Here is a 14915-nt window from a genome sequence, read left to right on the forward strand (position 1 = left end):
TCCCAAATATCAATCCTTCCATTTGCCTCTTTCCCCCCCCCCCCCCTCTCCCTCTCTCTCCCCAAGTTTCTAATTGAAACCAATCCGGCTTGCCTTTCTGTTTCGGGGCAAATGAGGTACTGTAGTTGGCTGAGGGGGTGGAGAGAATCCCTTTGTTTCCTCTCAGAAGGATTCTCAGACTGAAACTCCCACCTATAGCTTGGAGCCAACCCTGAAAGTTCTGTTTTCTCTAACCCCCCCCCCCCCACCGTATGTAAGGCAGCATTGGCCCAGGTTGGCTTTGAAAGCTCTGGCCTTGGGTGATGTGTCGGCTTTATCTCCTCTAAGTTCTGTCATGTCGTCTCCACTTTGGTGGTTTGTAGCGCTGAGGACTTTTAAATTTTCCTTCTAACTGCATCTGTGTTTTTTAAGTTGACTTATCAGACCTTGCATCAGAAACTATGTTTAGTTTCATCCTCCCTGTCAGAATTGTGTCTGAGGTTCGGTGGACACAAAAACCTCAAGTTTATTATTATTAATCCAGAACCTCTGCCTGAGCTACAAATCTTCTCAAAACTTGCTAATTGCGATTTTTCTTGGTAAAGTTTGCAAAGGCTCTTACTAATGTATCCTGAATTTATATTAATCTCACTGATTTTTAATATCTAGGTATTATGTTCATAACTTTATCAGTAAAGTTTACAGAGGCTTAATACAGTGTCCTGAATTTATGTTAATCTCACCAGGAATGAACTGGTTTTTAATTTTCAGAATTGTTTCTGACCATAGCTCAATTTAGATCTTTAGGAGCTGTTAGCTTGTTAAATTGTGTTTGTTAAATTATTAAAATATGTCTGCATTATAAGGGGAGCATCTGAGGGTAGTGGAGTAGATATTTTACATCCCTTCATCTGCTACTTGATTAATAGTTCACTGAATATTTTGAAGAGGTGATTCAATTCCCACATTCCAAAAAATGTGCAGGTAGGTGAAGGGGTAAATGTAGGGGAATGGGTCTGGGTGGGTTGCTCTTCGGAGGGTCGGTGTGGACTTGTTGGGCCGAAGGGCCTGTTTCCACACTGTAAGTAATTAATCTAATCAATCAAATCTAATCAATTTGGTGCCATCCCATGTCTTTGATTATCTAAATCAGCTCCTTGTCTCTCAACTCTTCAAGCATTCTCATTCTGATTTTTGGAGCTCTTCCATGTCCCCATCCTCCTCATAGAATCATACAGCACAGAAAGAGACCCTTTGGTCTAAATCGTCCATGCTGAGCAGACATTCCAACCTGACCTCGTCCCATTTGCCAGCATTTGGCCTGTATCCCTCTTAAACCTCTCCTGTTTATATACTCAACCAGATGCCTTTTAAATGTTGTAATTGTACCAGCCTCCACCACTTGCTCTGGCAACATGTTCCGTGCGTGCACCGTGTTTTTCCATGTGGAAAAAGCTTCCCATTCGCTTATATCGGTAACCTCCATTATTGCACGTTGTTGTTTAGAATCATGTTCTTTCACTCTCGTGCTTCATTGTCCTTTGACCAGACAGCTGACAGAACAACGTCTGATAGCTGTGTTCTAAGCTCATCACCTTCCATGCTGTCTTCTCCATCCCTACCTCTTTCGAGTACGTGGTCTTACGTTCTCCCTTGGCTTCCATTGTGTTTTTGGGAACGTGCTAAATAAGTGCAAGGTAAAGACGGGAGCTGTGAATGGCAAAGGTTCTGATTGATTGCTGGCTTTTTGATTTATTATTTTTATTTGAGTGGCCCAACAGAACCCCCCTCCTCCCCCCAACTACCTTGAGATTTCTCCTCTCCTGGTTTAGGTGAAATCAATTTATGTTTCTCTTTGGTCCCATATGTCATTCAGGTTTTTCATTGGGATTGGGAGTTATTGAAATTTTCCCATCCAGTGTCATGAAGCTTGCCTCTAAGTCCGATTGTGGTAAGTCTGCCTGTTTTCTGCCCTGTAACGTTGTCTAATTTGACCTCCAGGTGTCTTCACTCCCTGGTGGTCCGGATGGCAGTGCGCCAATCAAGGCTGGTGCAGAGGACATGACCTCCAAGGACTATTACTTTGACTCCTATGCGCACTTCGGAATTCACGAGGTGAGTAAGAGGAAATGCAAAGCAGTTCAGGTCTTGGTAATGAAATTTCATTGCACTTGCTCCGTTTCACTGAAATGTATTAAGATTTCACGCACTGTCTTGCTTGTTAAGTCTGAAGCTCATTTTGCAGCAGCAATGCATTCAGTGCCCACCAAGGAACTTGGGTTCTTGGTTGTGGTTTTCTCAGTGAACCTCAACCTGGCGCTAAGCAGCAGGGTACAGCACTTGGTCTGCAACAGGACACATCTATGCCAGCTGGATTTGGCATTGGAGACTACATTGACTTCCCTTTCCACTATTCCCACAGGAAATGTTGAAGGATGAAGTTCGCACTTTGACCTATAGAAACTCCATGTACCACAACAAGCATCTCTTCAAGGACAAGATCGTCCTAGACGTGGGAAGTGGAACTGGAATCCTTTGTATGTTTGCAGCCAAAGCGGGTGCCAAGAAAGTTATTGGGGTGAGCATCAAGGCACTGCGTGTATCGTCAGCGAGGCTCAGTGATGGTGTTCCTCGCCTTTGGACTGTGGTTTTGAAGTGGTCTGTTTTTTCCATGTGTGATATAATTGACATCTCATTGCTGCTTCTCTTACTTTGTTCACCTTCCTATCCCAGTAGTTTTGCTGCATAGTGCAATTTGATGCTTAGGATTGATTGAGACACCAGATGCTATGTTTATATAATTTTGTCATTATGAAGTTGAACCTGGTTAACTGAAAAGGTTAGATTTACTGTATACCAGATGCCATGCCAATGGATTGCCAGTAACACCCAGTAATAGGTGGTATCTAATAATTGGCTGGTTCTTAACTAAAACAGTTTGAATTATGGAAGGAAATGTCAATTTGTATCTAACTGGCACTGGAGACCAGGCAGGAATAGAGTTGGGCTGGATTGCAGTGCCACCATAGTGTCATAGAGACGAACAGCACGGAAACAGGCCTTTGGTCCAACTCATCCATGCCAACAGATATCCCAACCCAATCTAGTCCCACCTGCCGGCACCCAGTCCATACCCATCCAGATGCCTTTTAAATGTTGCTATTGTATGAGCCTCCACCACTTCCTCTGCCAACTCATTCCATACATGTACCATCTTCTATGTAAAAAGTTGCCCCTTAGGTCTCCTTATATCTTTCCCCTCTCACCCTAAACCTATGTCCTCTAGTTCTGGACTCCCTGACCCGAGGGAAAAGACTTTGTCTATTTATCCTATCCATGCTCCTCCTGATTTTATAAACCTCTATCAGGTCACCCCTCCACCTCCTACGCTCCAGGGAAAACAGCCCTAGCATATTCAACCTCTCCCTGTAGCTCAAATCCTCCAACCCAGGCAACATCCTTGTAAATGTCTTCTGAACCCTTTCAAGTTTCACAACACCTTTCCAATAGGAAGGGGACCAGAATTGCACGCAATATTCCAATAGTGGCCGTACCAATGCCCTGTACAGCCGCAATATGGCCTCCCAACTCCTGTACTCAATACTCTGACCAATGAAGGAAAGCATACTAAACGCTGCCTTCACTATCCTATCAACCTGTGACTCCACTTTCAAGGAGTTATGAACCTGCACTCCAGGGTCTCTGTTCAGCAACAATTCCTAGGACCTTAGCAGGATTTGCACACTAATGGTAAGATTTGCTTTCCCAAAATGCAATATCTCACATTTATCTAAATTAAACTCCATCTGCCACTTTTCAGCCCATTGGCCCATCTGATCAAGATCCAGTTGTAATCAGAGGTAACCTTCTTCGCTGTCCACTACACCTCCAATTTTGGTGTCAGCAGCAAACTTGCTAACTATACCTCCTAATGTTCATATCCAAATCATTTATGTAAATGATGAAAATTAGTGGACCTAACACCAATCCTTGTGGCACTCCAATAGTCACAGGCCTCTAGTCTGAAAAACAACCCTCCATCACCCGGTCTAGGTTCAGCCCAATGTGTTAGAGTAGTCGTCTTGGTGTCTGGTTGTGATGAATTACTGATCAAATTCTGAGCCTCGTTTTATTTGATTGCACAGGTCTACCCATCCCAGCATGAATCTATACTTATTGGTCAGAAATAGGGATTCCTTTCTTGCCACCTTGCTTAAGTGAAAAGCATGTGAAGATGTAATGCACAATTGTTTCTCTTGGCCATTTCCCAGTTTTGGTGAAAGCTTAAAATGCGAAAGAAGAGTTCGGTTTTTGGGGTGTAAAATGTTGAACTAATTTTTTTTTCTTTTGCAAACTAGATTGAGTGTTCCAACATCTCCGAATATGCTGAAAAGATCATCAAGGCCAATAATCTAGACCATGGTAAGGATCCAGAAGGTTGTGCTTTGTGTTGGGCAACCTGTGTGGTCACGTTACAATATAAATAGTTTTCTTCTCCCTGTTGTTTGGAAGTGCTGATTTGTAATGTCTGGTTTTGCAGGCAAGCAGCTTAATATGTGAATGACTAGCTGGTAGTAGAGCGTATGAGGATTGATCAACTGTTGCGTCATGACTAAGTGCATCATTCTTAAATGCTATCAATACAAGCTGACTGTTGGCAGAATATTGGTATAAACTATTGGGGAAAAGGCAATTATCCCTTTCTGCTTTAACTGAGTTTAAACAGTTGTTGCATTAAGTGACTTCTAATATGCTACCTCTCGTATCTTGACCGCCTTCGAAGAATAAGATTGAATCCCAAGTGGACTGAGTGGGTGGTGGATTGGAAAGAGTTGAAGAGGCACCATTTTGTTTTTGTTTTTAGGATGCCTGTGAAAGAAGGGGTGTTTTTAAAACTTGGGTGGGTTTGGGAGAAGTTGGAATAAAGGGGTGGCAAGGTTGCCATCCATGAAGAAATAGAAAGCTGCTTGTATTGATGCTGGGTGGGGGGAGGAGAGGGTCAAGCATTAAAAGAGTCTGGGGTTCAGGTGGCTCAAAGGGGTCGTGTCGCTCTGCAACAGTGCAGGCTGCAGCCTGTGCTGAGCTCCAATATGATCCAAGCGTTATAATATCTTACAAGTGAAACTGCTGCCCCTTGCGTCTTCCCGATTTGGATGGGGCTCTGCTAAATCACGAAGGTGCAAATGTTGGAATGAGATGTGCCAATTAATGCAAATGTGTAAATAGGCTTTATTTGTGATCCTGGGTCATAACAGTCTCTGAAATAATGTTCTAGTCGACACTGAAGCATGCAGTTTAATAATCCTCTGACTGGCATGTGCCTGGTCTGTTTAGTGATAATGAAACTGAAACCAGCACAACTCTGACTTTTCTGAGCTTGCTTTTGATGGATTTTGATTTCTACTTGATCTGTTTCCAAATAGCATTGCAATGTGTTTTTTTTTTGGTAGCCAGTCCTAAATAGAGGGAGGACACTAGTCTAAAACTTGCTGGACAATTATGAATAATCAAAATGTTAATAGTAAGGTCTTCCCATCAGCTATTTACCACTTTACACTAACTAGGGTTAGCATCCTGCCTGTGGAGCCCCTCTCTGCACTTGTACCATCTAAACTGTGGAACTGCCAAATGGTGCTCATCCAGAACCTAAAATATTGGATAAAGTGTAGGCAGCTTTCCACTACTCCTGTATGAATAACTCTTTCAATCCAAAATGATAGAAAATTGTTGTTACTTGAATTTGTGAAAATACAATAAATGTGTACAAGTCACCACAAAAACAGTGCCTTGTAATTACAGAAATTTACACCAAAAAAAGACTTAAGTTAAGAAAGTATCATTTCCATCGCAGTTATCACCATCATCAAGGGCAAGGTAGAGGAGGTGGAACTTCCCATGGAGAAGGTGGACATAATCATCAGTGAATGGATGGGCTACTGCCTGTTTTACGAATCGATGCTGAACACTGTCATCTACGCAAGGGACAAATGGCTGGTATGTGATGAGTGTAAATGGGTTAAGGTGCTTGCTTGTTTACTGCAGTCTGTTCTGTCGGGTCAATCTGCACGAGAATCGCCGTTTCCAACGTGAGCCCTGGATTGGGAATGATTGACTGTCCTGCTCCTAGGGTGCTGCCTGACCTGCTGTGCTTTTCCAACACCACGCTCTCGACTCTGATCTGTCTAGTCAATGTTCCAGTGTAGCCTCAGTATAAATAACAAGTGGATATCTGCAGCTCTTGAAGTTATGATTGTGCTCCTGTTTGATTTAATGGTTTAGGGATCTGATTTCATTGTTTCTTTCTTTTAGTTGTTTTCTGGGTGTGGGCTTTACTGGCAAGGCCACACCTTTTGCCTACCCCAAATTGTCCTTGAATCAGCCTCTAGAGTTGTTTTGTCTAAAAGGGAGTAAGGATGGCAGATTGCCTTCCCTGAAGGATAAATGAGTGAACCAGATAGGGATTTTCACAGAAGCCTGATTGGTGATTGTAAAACTATTATTATATTTTCCATTTATTAATTAATTTTAAATTTCCTTTGGTTAGAGGCGCATCTTCATTATTTGTGGTCCACCTTTGGGGAACAATAAAACATTATTGTGTGTGTGTGTAAATTTATCCTCTTTGTTTGAGGTACCATGTGTCCCTGAGTTAAAGTTGATTCAGTTATGCACATTACACAGGGTACGGCTCTGGCTTTGTTCTGAACTTAGATATTCTCCCACGTTTAAAGAATGAGTACGGTGGTGTGTATGTGTGTCCTCCTGTAGCAGTTTGGTTAAAGTTGTATTTAGTCGATATTGTTGCATTTACTCTTTACTGATGTATTGATACCTTTTTTACAGCAACCAGATGGCCTTATTTTCCCAGATCGAGCTGCTCTCTATGTCACAGCCATCGAAGACCGGCAATACAAGGACTACAAGATACACTGTGCGTTTACATGTTTTCTCTTGGTTCAGAAAAGGTTTACAAGGTTGTTGCCAGGGTTGGAGGGTTTGTGCTATAGGGAGAGGCTAAATAGGCTGGGATTATTTTCTCTGGAGTGTCTGAGGCTGACAGGTAATCTTCTAGAGGTTTAGAAAATCATGAGGGGCATGGATAGGGTAAATGGACAAGGCCTTTTCCCCAGGATAAGGGAGCCCAAAACTAGAGGGCATAGGTTAAAGATACGAAGGGAAGGGTTTAAAAGGAACTTCGGGGGCAACTTTTTCCACAGTGTGGTGTATGGATCATACTGCCAAAGGAAGTGGTGGAGGCTCGTACAATTGCAACATTTAAAAGGCATCTGGATGGGTACATGAATAGGAAATGTTTAGAGGGATATGGGCCAAGTGCTGGCAAATGGAACTAGGTTAACTTAGGATATGTGGTTGGCATGGGCGAGTTGAACTGAAGGGTCCGTTTCTGTGCTACACAGTTCTATGACTATATTATAATGTATAATTCAGTCATCCATTCTATGATCTCTAAGTGGCTCAGACTCATTTTGTTTCAGAATGCTTCTGTTAAAGACCTTGAGACATTTTATTACATGTGAAGGTGTTACATGAATTAAATTGTTATTTAAAAGGTGGGTTGATCTAATGGCGACGATGATCAATGGATGCCTTTTGGTTAGCTGCAGAAAATTTGTTACTGCTGAAGGGAAAATGGGAATAATGAGGTATGGGTTTACCATTAGAACCATGTTATTTAAGAGTGAAACGGGGTTATATTTTAGTTTACCCAGCCATGCTAATCTGGAACTCACAGCTAGTTACTAGAAACATCCAGTGTGATATTGGTATGTTTTTTGTTTACAAAGGGATTTGAAGCAAAGACATGAAAATTAAGTTGGGGGTGGAGGGGGGGGCATGATTTAATTCCAGCATGGAAAGCCTGCGTGGCTTCAGAGGAGTGATGGCATGGATTGAAGTTTTGGGTAGTAGGGCTAGGAGTTGTTTTTGCATCAACCTGGCTTTGCTTGTGCATCCACGCACAGCACCGTCTTAGACTGGATTCCTGGTTTGCCTTGTCTGTAGCTCACCCAGGACTGGTTCTTGTGCCCACAATGTGTGTCAAGACAGCAGCTTATTGAGCACCTGCTGGAGTCCGCACACTAAGCAAATGACACTGTGGAAATTATTCTGCCACTGGGCGGGAGGGACAAAGATGGTTGGGAGCTTGCTGCTACTGTAACTACTTTGCAACTTGATAAACCGGTCTCTCTCTGTCTCTATTTCGTCCACAGGGTGGGAGAACGTCTATGGTTTTGACATGTCCTGTATAAAGGATGTGGCCATCAAAGAGCCACTGGTGGATGTGGTGGATCCCAAACAGCTGGTGACCAATGCCTGCCTCATCAAGGTTAGCATGTGATTTCCATTACTGTCAGCACTTCCCCCTTTCAGTTGGGGCAGTGTGGAGAGATTGGATACAATTAAACTTGAAACTATCCCTCTGCTATGCTACTGCAGGGGCAAGCTGTTTGAGGGGCAGGGTAGGACCTACTTTGTAAAATCCTACCAGAGTGAACGATGACACTAGCCTAGCAGAAGTTTTATCTGTAAAAATTGTTTGATCTAAAAAATGATGTTCAGACTATGTGTAACATAATTGAATTACTGTACCTTTCAGGAGGTGGACATTTACACAGTGAAAGTTGACGATCTGTCATTCACATCCCCTTTCTGCCTCCAAGTTATTCGCAACGACTACATCCACGCACTGGTAGCATACTTCAACATTGAGTTCACCCGATGCCACAAGAGAACGGGCTTCTCCACAGGTAGAGTCTGGACAGGGATTGCAAGCTGCTGGTCTTGTCATTGATGTGGCTCATCAACCATGAAGGTTGAGAACTTGATCTGATGCTGAAAACCTAGTCTTGCATCCAACACTGTTGACCTTAGTTTCTGAATTAATCTGCCCTTGTTCAAATCTCTTTATGGCATCCCCCTTCCTAGCTCCTTGACATCCTCCTACACTGTTCTCCCAATCTGGTGTGTTGTAAGTCTCTAGTCTTTAGCATTGGCGACCATGTTTTCAGCGTGGCCTGTCATGCTCTCACCCTCACTTTTCTTTCTCCCTTCCTCCCCCACTCACATTATACTGGTGCCGATGGCATGACTCACCTCCATTCTTCAATTTCCAGCACCTGATGCTCCTTACACACACTGGAAGCAAACTGTTTTCTACATGGAGGACTACTTGACAGTCAAGCGAGGCGAGGAGATCTTTGGAACAGTCAGCATGAAACCCAACACCAAGAACACTGTAAGTTTGGAGACTGCCTGCACATGCCCTTAGAAATGTGTGGCTGAGATTGCAGTTGTACTAGTTTTTGAACCCTGCATGTTTCTAGCCTCCTATAAGAGAGGAATGGATGAACTAAAGGGAGGAGGAGTGACGAAAAGAGACAATGTCAGCAAGGCTGGTAGCAAAAGCGACCACTTGCTCTTGAGAAATCTAAAACTGGAATATTGTTGATTTGGAGCACCTTTCTTGTCAAGCATCTTAGGAATCTGTAATGAAAGGAAATGGATGAATTAAATGTAACTTCTCTCTCTCTCTCTTCTCAGCGGGACCTCGATTTCACTGTTGACATTGAATTCAAGGGACAACTGTGTGAGATGTCTGGCTCCATTGACTACAAGATGCGCTAGGACCAGCTTTCACCCCCCCCCCCCTCCTCCCGCTGTGCGCACTGTCCTCACCCCTCCATTCAGTCACCAGCGTGACCTCTGTAGTGTGCTATATATAGATAACTTTGTTTTCAGAATTTAAAAAAAGTTAATTGGTTGTGCGACTGACTGCTCCTCTCCTTGATCAGTTGAAGTCCATTAGCATGGCATATGAGCTGGGAGGAAGGAGGAAGGCATCTAGAATAATTCTACTTATAACAGTTGCCACATGTGCTATTATGGAACCATTCTTAAGCTGCTGTATTGATTTGTTTTGTTTGGGCAAAAGCAGAGATATTCTAATGTAAATCCCTGTTTATCTATATCTATCTTGGCAGGGAAGATTTAAGATCTGAGCAAATTTGTTTTGTGTATGTTTTTTTAAAGAATGGTACTTTACATTTATGCTCGTTCCCTAATTTGGCAGATCACCCTACAGTCAGCAATGTAATTCTCACCTGACTTTAAGTGCATCTTCTGCGTTTTTAAAATTTTTTCTGGGACCTTGTTCTTGACTGGAGAAATCTTTTGTTGTAAGTGGGATGCATCTCTGTGGTGAAGATACTTAAAAACTGCTGTTACAGTATAACCCTTCAGGAGAAAACGGGTTCAAGAGTATGCATGGAAATTGCAGACTGTACACCAAATGAATACATTTGGGTTGATGGACTGGAGATTATTTTAAGTCTTGTTCATGATGTGGGAAGTTCAAGGTGAAGTGACCATCCGTCTTGTGCCCATTTTATAACTTGTCCAAAATCCATGGGTACAGGTTTCTTGATCCGATTGACAAATCCCAGCACTAAGAGTGTGTCTCTGTCATGCTTCCTTGTTCAGGATGAAACCCCACCTGGTGGTGGTCAGTCTGCTGGACACAGATGGTCTGGGTTACTGAATTGGGACTCCAGTTAAGCATTTTTAGTTTTTTTTTCTTTTTGGTAAACATTGAAGGCCCTGCAAAGAGGGTCACTCTTTGGGATTATCGTGTCTGTGGCGTTTGAACCTGGATGCTCACTGCTGAGTCTTTAATCTCAGCATGATTGATTTTCTGTGTCCTGTTGTTTATCTTTTTTGTCCTAAAGTTAAATCATTTTTCTACTGTGATTTATATATCCATCCATTAAATTGACACGGTTTTGAAGTTTCAGTCCTTCCCACCTTGAGTTGCAAACAACTCTACTGTGTGTTAATTTTTGTTCCTTCAGCAGTTGCCATAGCTTTAGTGGGAAGTACTCAGTGGCTTGAGTTTGCTGCTTCATCTCTATGTAACTGCTGCTCATTTATCCTCTGCACGAGGCTCTATGTAAATGTTTCCATTGTGCATGTAGAGTCTTCAGGTCTGAACACCTGTGTCAAAGGTTTGTGACGGCCTGGTTGTCTTGCACACTGCAAGAATCCATGTTACTGTGAAACTTGGCAGAGCCAAGTCCTTAAAGCTATGTAACCTTGCCGGTCCTGTTGAACAACTACCTTGCTTAAGACACTCTGTAATTGTGAATGTGCTGTGCGGTAAGAAATTTGAGGAAGTTGTTCTGAAACTTGGGGAATTTTGCTCTGAAAAGAGGCTGCATGTAAACATCACTGACTAGTGATACCCATTGTGCCTGGTTTGCGATTGCCACTATCTGAATTTGTTTCTTAAAACTTAAGCAGAAGTGTTTGTGTTCTCCTGACTGAAGAAGTAGCTGAGGGCGGTAACCTCACACTTTCTCCCCCAGCCAATCTCAACAGCACCTTCTGTTTGGCAGGTAATAGTTTTGCACCAGATGGGAATTTGAATAGACATTAGCACGGCTGCAGGCTGGTGTGGCTTTATACATTACAGTCCTGGTGTAATGAGAATCATTGCTTCAAAAACACTATCTTAAACGGTTGTTGTTTGAGCAAACTCTGACCTCTTCAGTGGGGCAACATTCAGGTTCAAAAAGGAGTACTAATTTGTAAGTCTTTTACTGCGTGTGACCATCTTTTGGCTGAAAACACTAATCTTTTATTTCAGTCCTTCGATCGGCTTGCACTGTTGTGATGCTAGATTATCCATTGTCTGACCATGCACCTAAAGCACACGCCCAGACATATGTTACCTTCCTCAGGGTGTAGGGAGTTGTTTGACAGGGTAACAAACATTGCTGATGCCCAATTTGTTTTGCTCTCCAGTCTTTCTCTCTGTACCCCCATCTAACCTCAGCAAGTTGTGTAGCTAATTGAGATGGAAGCTCCTCATCTTTGAGTTCCACACCAATGTTGCTCAGTGTTCTGTCAGTTGGTGCTTAGAACAAGTACCCACTGAAAGACTGCCAATTACAAAATGCCACCTAATATGTTGGGGAAAGATATTGGTGGCAGCATGGTGTATATCTGCATTGTGAAAGTGTTCATGAAGTTGTGTACAGCTGTGGGAGGGATAGTAGTTATTTGGACCTAACCGGCTACATTCTTCATTCTGTCCAGCCTGTTTGGTTAGGGTTGTTTATCAAGTCGGAAAACTAAAGACAAGACTCCTTGGAATCTGAGTGCTGCCTCGCCATACCAGCTTTTTTGACATGTGGAGATGGTGTTTCAGTTGAGGACTATACAATATTCAAGGGCTGTGGCTAAGCTTTGATCTGACTGAACAGCATTTCTGCTCTGGCAGATTTGTTTTAACTTTTTTTTTGTGCGTGTGCTTTTTCCTCCAGTTTTAATGTGTCCACATCTCTCCCTAACTGAATCCTGAATCGGGGATGAGTTGGCCTGCAGCTGCTGACATTTGCTGACTGGCATTTTTTCTCTTACTGAGCCAAGACCAACGAGGCCTGGTTGGTTGCTGCAATCGCTATCCTACCTGCAGTTCCTTCTGAGACTAGGATCATCCCATCTCCTGACTGCTGTTCAGCAGCAGAGCCATTGCACCAGTGATGTCCATGAGCATGTTGTTCACAGACTGCATGTGCAATGTTTTGCTGATGTGCTTTAGAGGAGAGAGCTTGATTTTTTTTTGTGCCCCCTTATTTTTAAAGGGACAGTTATATTTCAGAAGCTTTGTTACAGCCCTGACTTATACCTAAAATTGATCTTTTTAAGAAGAGTATTAGTGTACATTGAGACTGCCATGTTGGTCTTCTAAACCCCTAGTACTGACTGGCAAACATTTGTGACTGTGTAGTAAATTATGCTTTGTTTTTTTTATATATGGTGACATTCATTGAGAATAAAAGTTTGTCTTTATGGTGTTGTGTGCAAGTCTCTCTTTAATTGCTCTTGGTCACTTTAGTTGCTACTTTGAGGTGAACAGCTCAGGGTTTCCCATTCTGAGATCCTAATGCATATAGCTACATAGTGATATAAATACAGGACCTGGAAATGACCCTTTATCAAAATATTTTGACAAAAGATACAAAACTATAAAATGGACATTTTGTTTTTTCTGAGAAACGGTGAAGGCAGTAGCTTTTTATCAGACTTGCTATGCCTATCTTAGAGGAAACATTTGGTCCAGTAACATCTATGCAGAGAGTTCCAGCAGTTATTGTTCAGGAAGCTAAACAGTGAGGGACTGTGATGGCAAGGAGACAATATCTCCCGTTGCCAAATCTATGCTGCTGGTAGAATACATAACCAACATGCCTGGTCTGACTGCACTTTTAAAGCAGACTGGTAGTTCAGTCTGTACACAGGTCCTTGAGGATGGAATCCAATGCTGTGTTATCTGCCTCCAGAGTATGTGCTGAAAGGATCCTGACCCTACAGTTTGGCCAATCCTGGTGTGTGGTTCTCACTGCTCCAAACAATCTGGTTCAATTTAACCTTTGCATGCAGTGAGGTGCTAATTACCCTTCCTACTCAATGAGCAATCTTTGTTCAGCATTGGCTATGCAATTTAGTCTTCAGAAACTTGGATCAACAGGGGGTGGGTACAGAATGAGCAAAGAGGTTCTGTGTAGCTCATGAGGAGCTAGTATTGTGGACCAGACCAATACCCCCTCAACTATTCAGGAGTTAGTTTAGACCCTAACTTTAAAATAAGAAAAGGTTAAGTGTAAGGTATTGCAACAAATTAATCTGGTCTACATGCAAATTGGCATAGAGTAAACAAGGTTAGAGAAATGGATGTGTTTGAGGGATACATGAGCTCTGGTTTGTGGGTCAAAGCCACATAGGAGCACTCTTCGACACTTAAATCTTTACCACCAATCAAAGATTAGCACATTAGAGAAGGATCACCTTAATTCAGGAAGCTGGGATAGAAAGGTATTCTAGATGAGGAATATTTTCAAATGCAAGAGTAGGGAGGTTATTTTTCAGTTATAAAGGGCATTGGTGAGAGTGTATCTAGAGTATTGTACTAGTCACACATAAAACATGAATGCTTTGGAAGTAGTTTTGAGGATCCTCTTGCATTTAGAGTCTGAGGTGACTTAATATGTGGAAGAATCTAGAACGAGGGATTGTAGTTTTAAAAGTAAGGGGTCAACCTGAAGTCAGATGGAGGGTGAGGACAATATTCTTATGGTTGAGTCTTTGGAATTCCCTTCCTCAAAAGACAGTGAATGCAGAATCTTTCAGTATTTTTAATACAGGACAGAAGATGATGATCAAAGCAATGAAATATTCTCAATGCAGGAATGTAGAGTTGAGGTCAAAATCAGATCAGCCAAGATCTTGAAGTGCAGATGACATGAAGAATTAAGTAGCCTACTGTAGTTCCTTGTTTGTAGGAGACTGAAGGAGGGTTATATTCATTACTAAACCAGGTAAATGTGTAGAAAAATCAAAGTGAAACAGTTCTAGCCACCCTCTGACTGAAGGAAGAATACTTCATCTCCCTAGGTACCCTCCAACCACACAATGTTGGTTTCATTACTTCCCTCATCTCCTTCTTCCCCCCCCCCCCCACCTTATCCACAAATCTAACCCAACAATATTCAGTAGGGTATAATAGTGCTGAGAGGAAAGAGCTAGATTATCAAAGCTTTTTGTCTTGTATCCACCAGGACAAACAATAGCAAACCTCAGGAATCAATGATTTGTCAAGGAATTGCTGTGGGGAATTCACCAGGGAACAGTTGGCCCTTATGCTTTTAATTGTAAAAGTCATTAATACCTAAAACACACTTAACCATGAACATTTAATGCCAAACAGAATTTAAACAGCAATTGTTCTGTACAGAGGATCTTCAAGATAACTGCATTACTTTGGTAGTGCCTGGGAAGGAAGATTGGACAACTGGAAACACCTCCAAACAATTCATAACAAACAGGTATCTAAAGTTCCTTGCACACAATCACTTTCC

General features: G+C 42.3%; 1 protein-coding gene across 1 annotated transcript in view; it reads left to right on the top strand.

The window, feature by feature from the left end:
• prmt1 (protein arginine methyltransferase 1) overlaps positions 1 to 12849 on the top strand; it is a 13248-nt gene extending 399 nt beyond the window's left edge. Inside the window, exons 2-10 of the mRNA XM_043679522.1 lie at positions 1981 to 2094; positions 2402 to 2557; positions 4338 to 4401; positions 5831 to 5973; positions 6823 to 6910; positions 8211 to 8326; positions 8597 to 8747; positions 9114 to 9235; positions 9541 to 12849. Of these exons, the coding sequence (XP_043535457.1) occupies positions 1981 to 2094; positions 2402 to 2557; positions 4338 to 4401; positions 5831 to 5973; positions 6823 to 6910; positions 8211 to 8326; positions 8597 to 8747; positions 9114 to 9235; positions 9541 to 9624 (1038 nt within the window). The 3' untranslated portion in view covers positions 9625 to 12849. The remainder of the gene's footprint in view (positions 1 to 1980; positions 2095 to 2401; positions 2558 to 4337; positions 4402 to 5830; positions 5974 to 6822; positions 6911 to 8210; positions 8327 to 8596; positions 8748 to 9113; positions 9236 to 9540) is intronic.
• The last annotated feature ends 2066 nt before the right edge of the window (positions 12850 to 14915 follow it).

The sequence above is a fragment of the Chiloscyllium plagiosum genome, chromosome 39 (assembly GCF_004010195.1).
Source record: "Chiloscyllium plagiosum isolate BGI_BamShark_2017 chromosome 39, ASM401019v2, whole genome shotgun sequence".
In the NCBI taxonomy this organism is placed as follows: Eukaryota; Metazoa; Chordata; class Chondrichthyes; order Orectolobiformes; family Hemiscylliidae; genus Chiloscyllium; species Chiloscyllium plagiosum.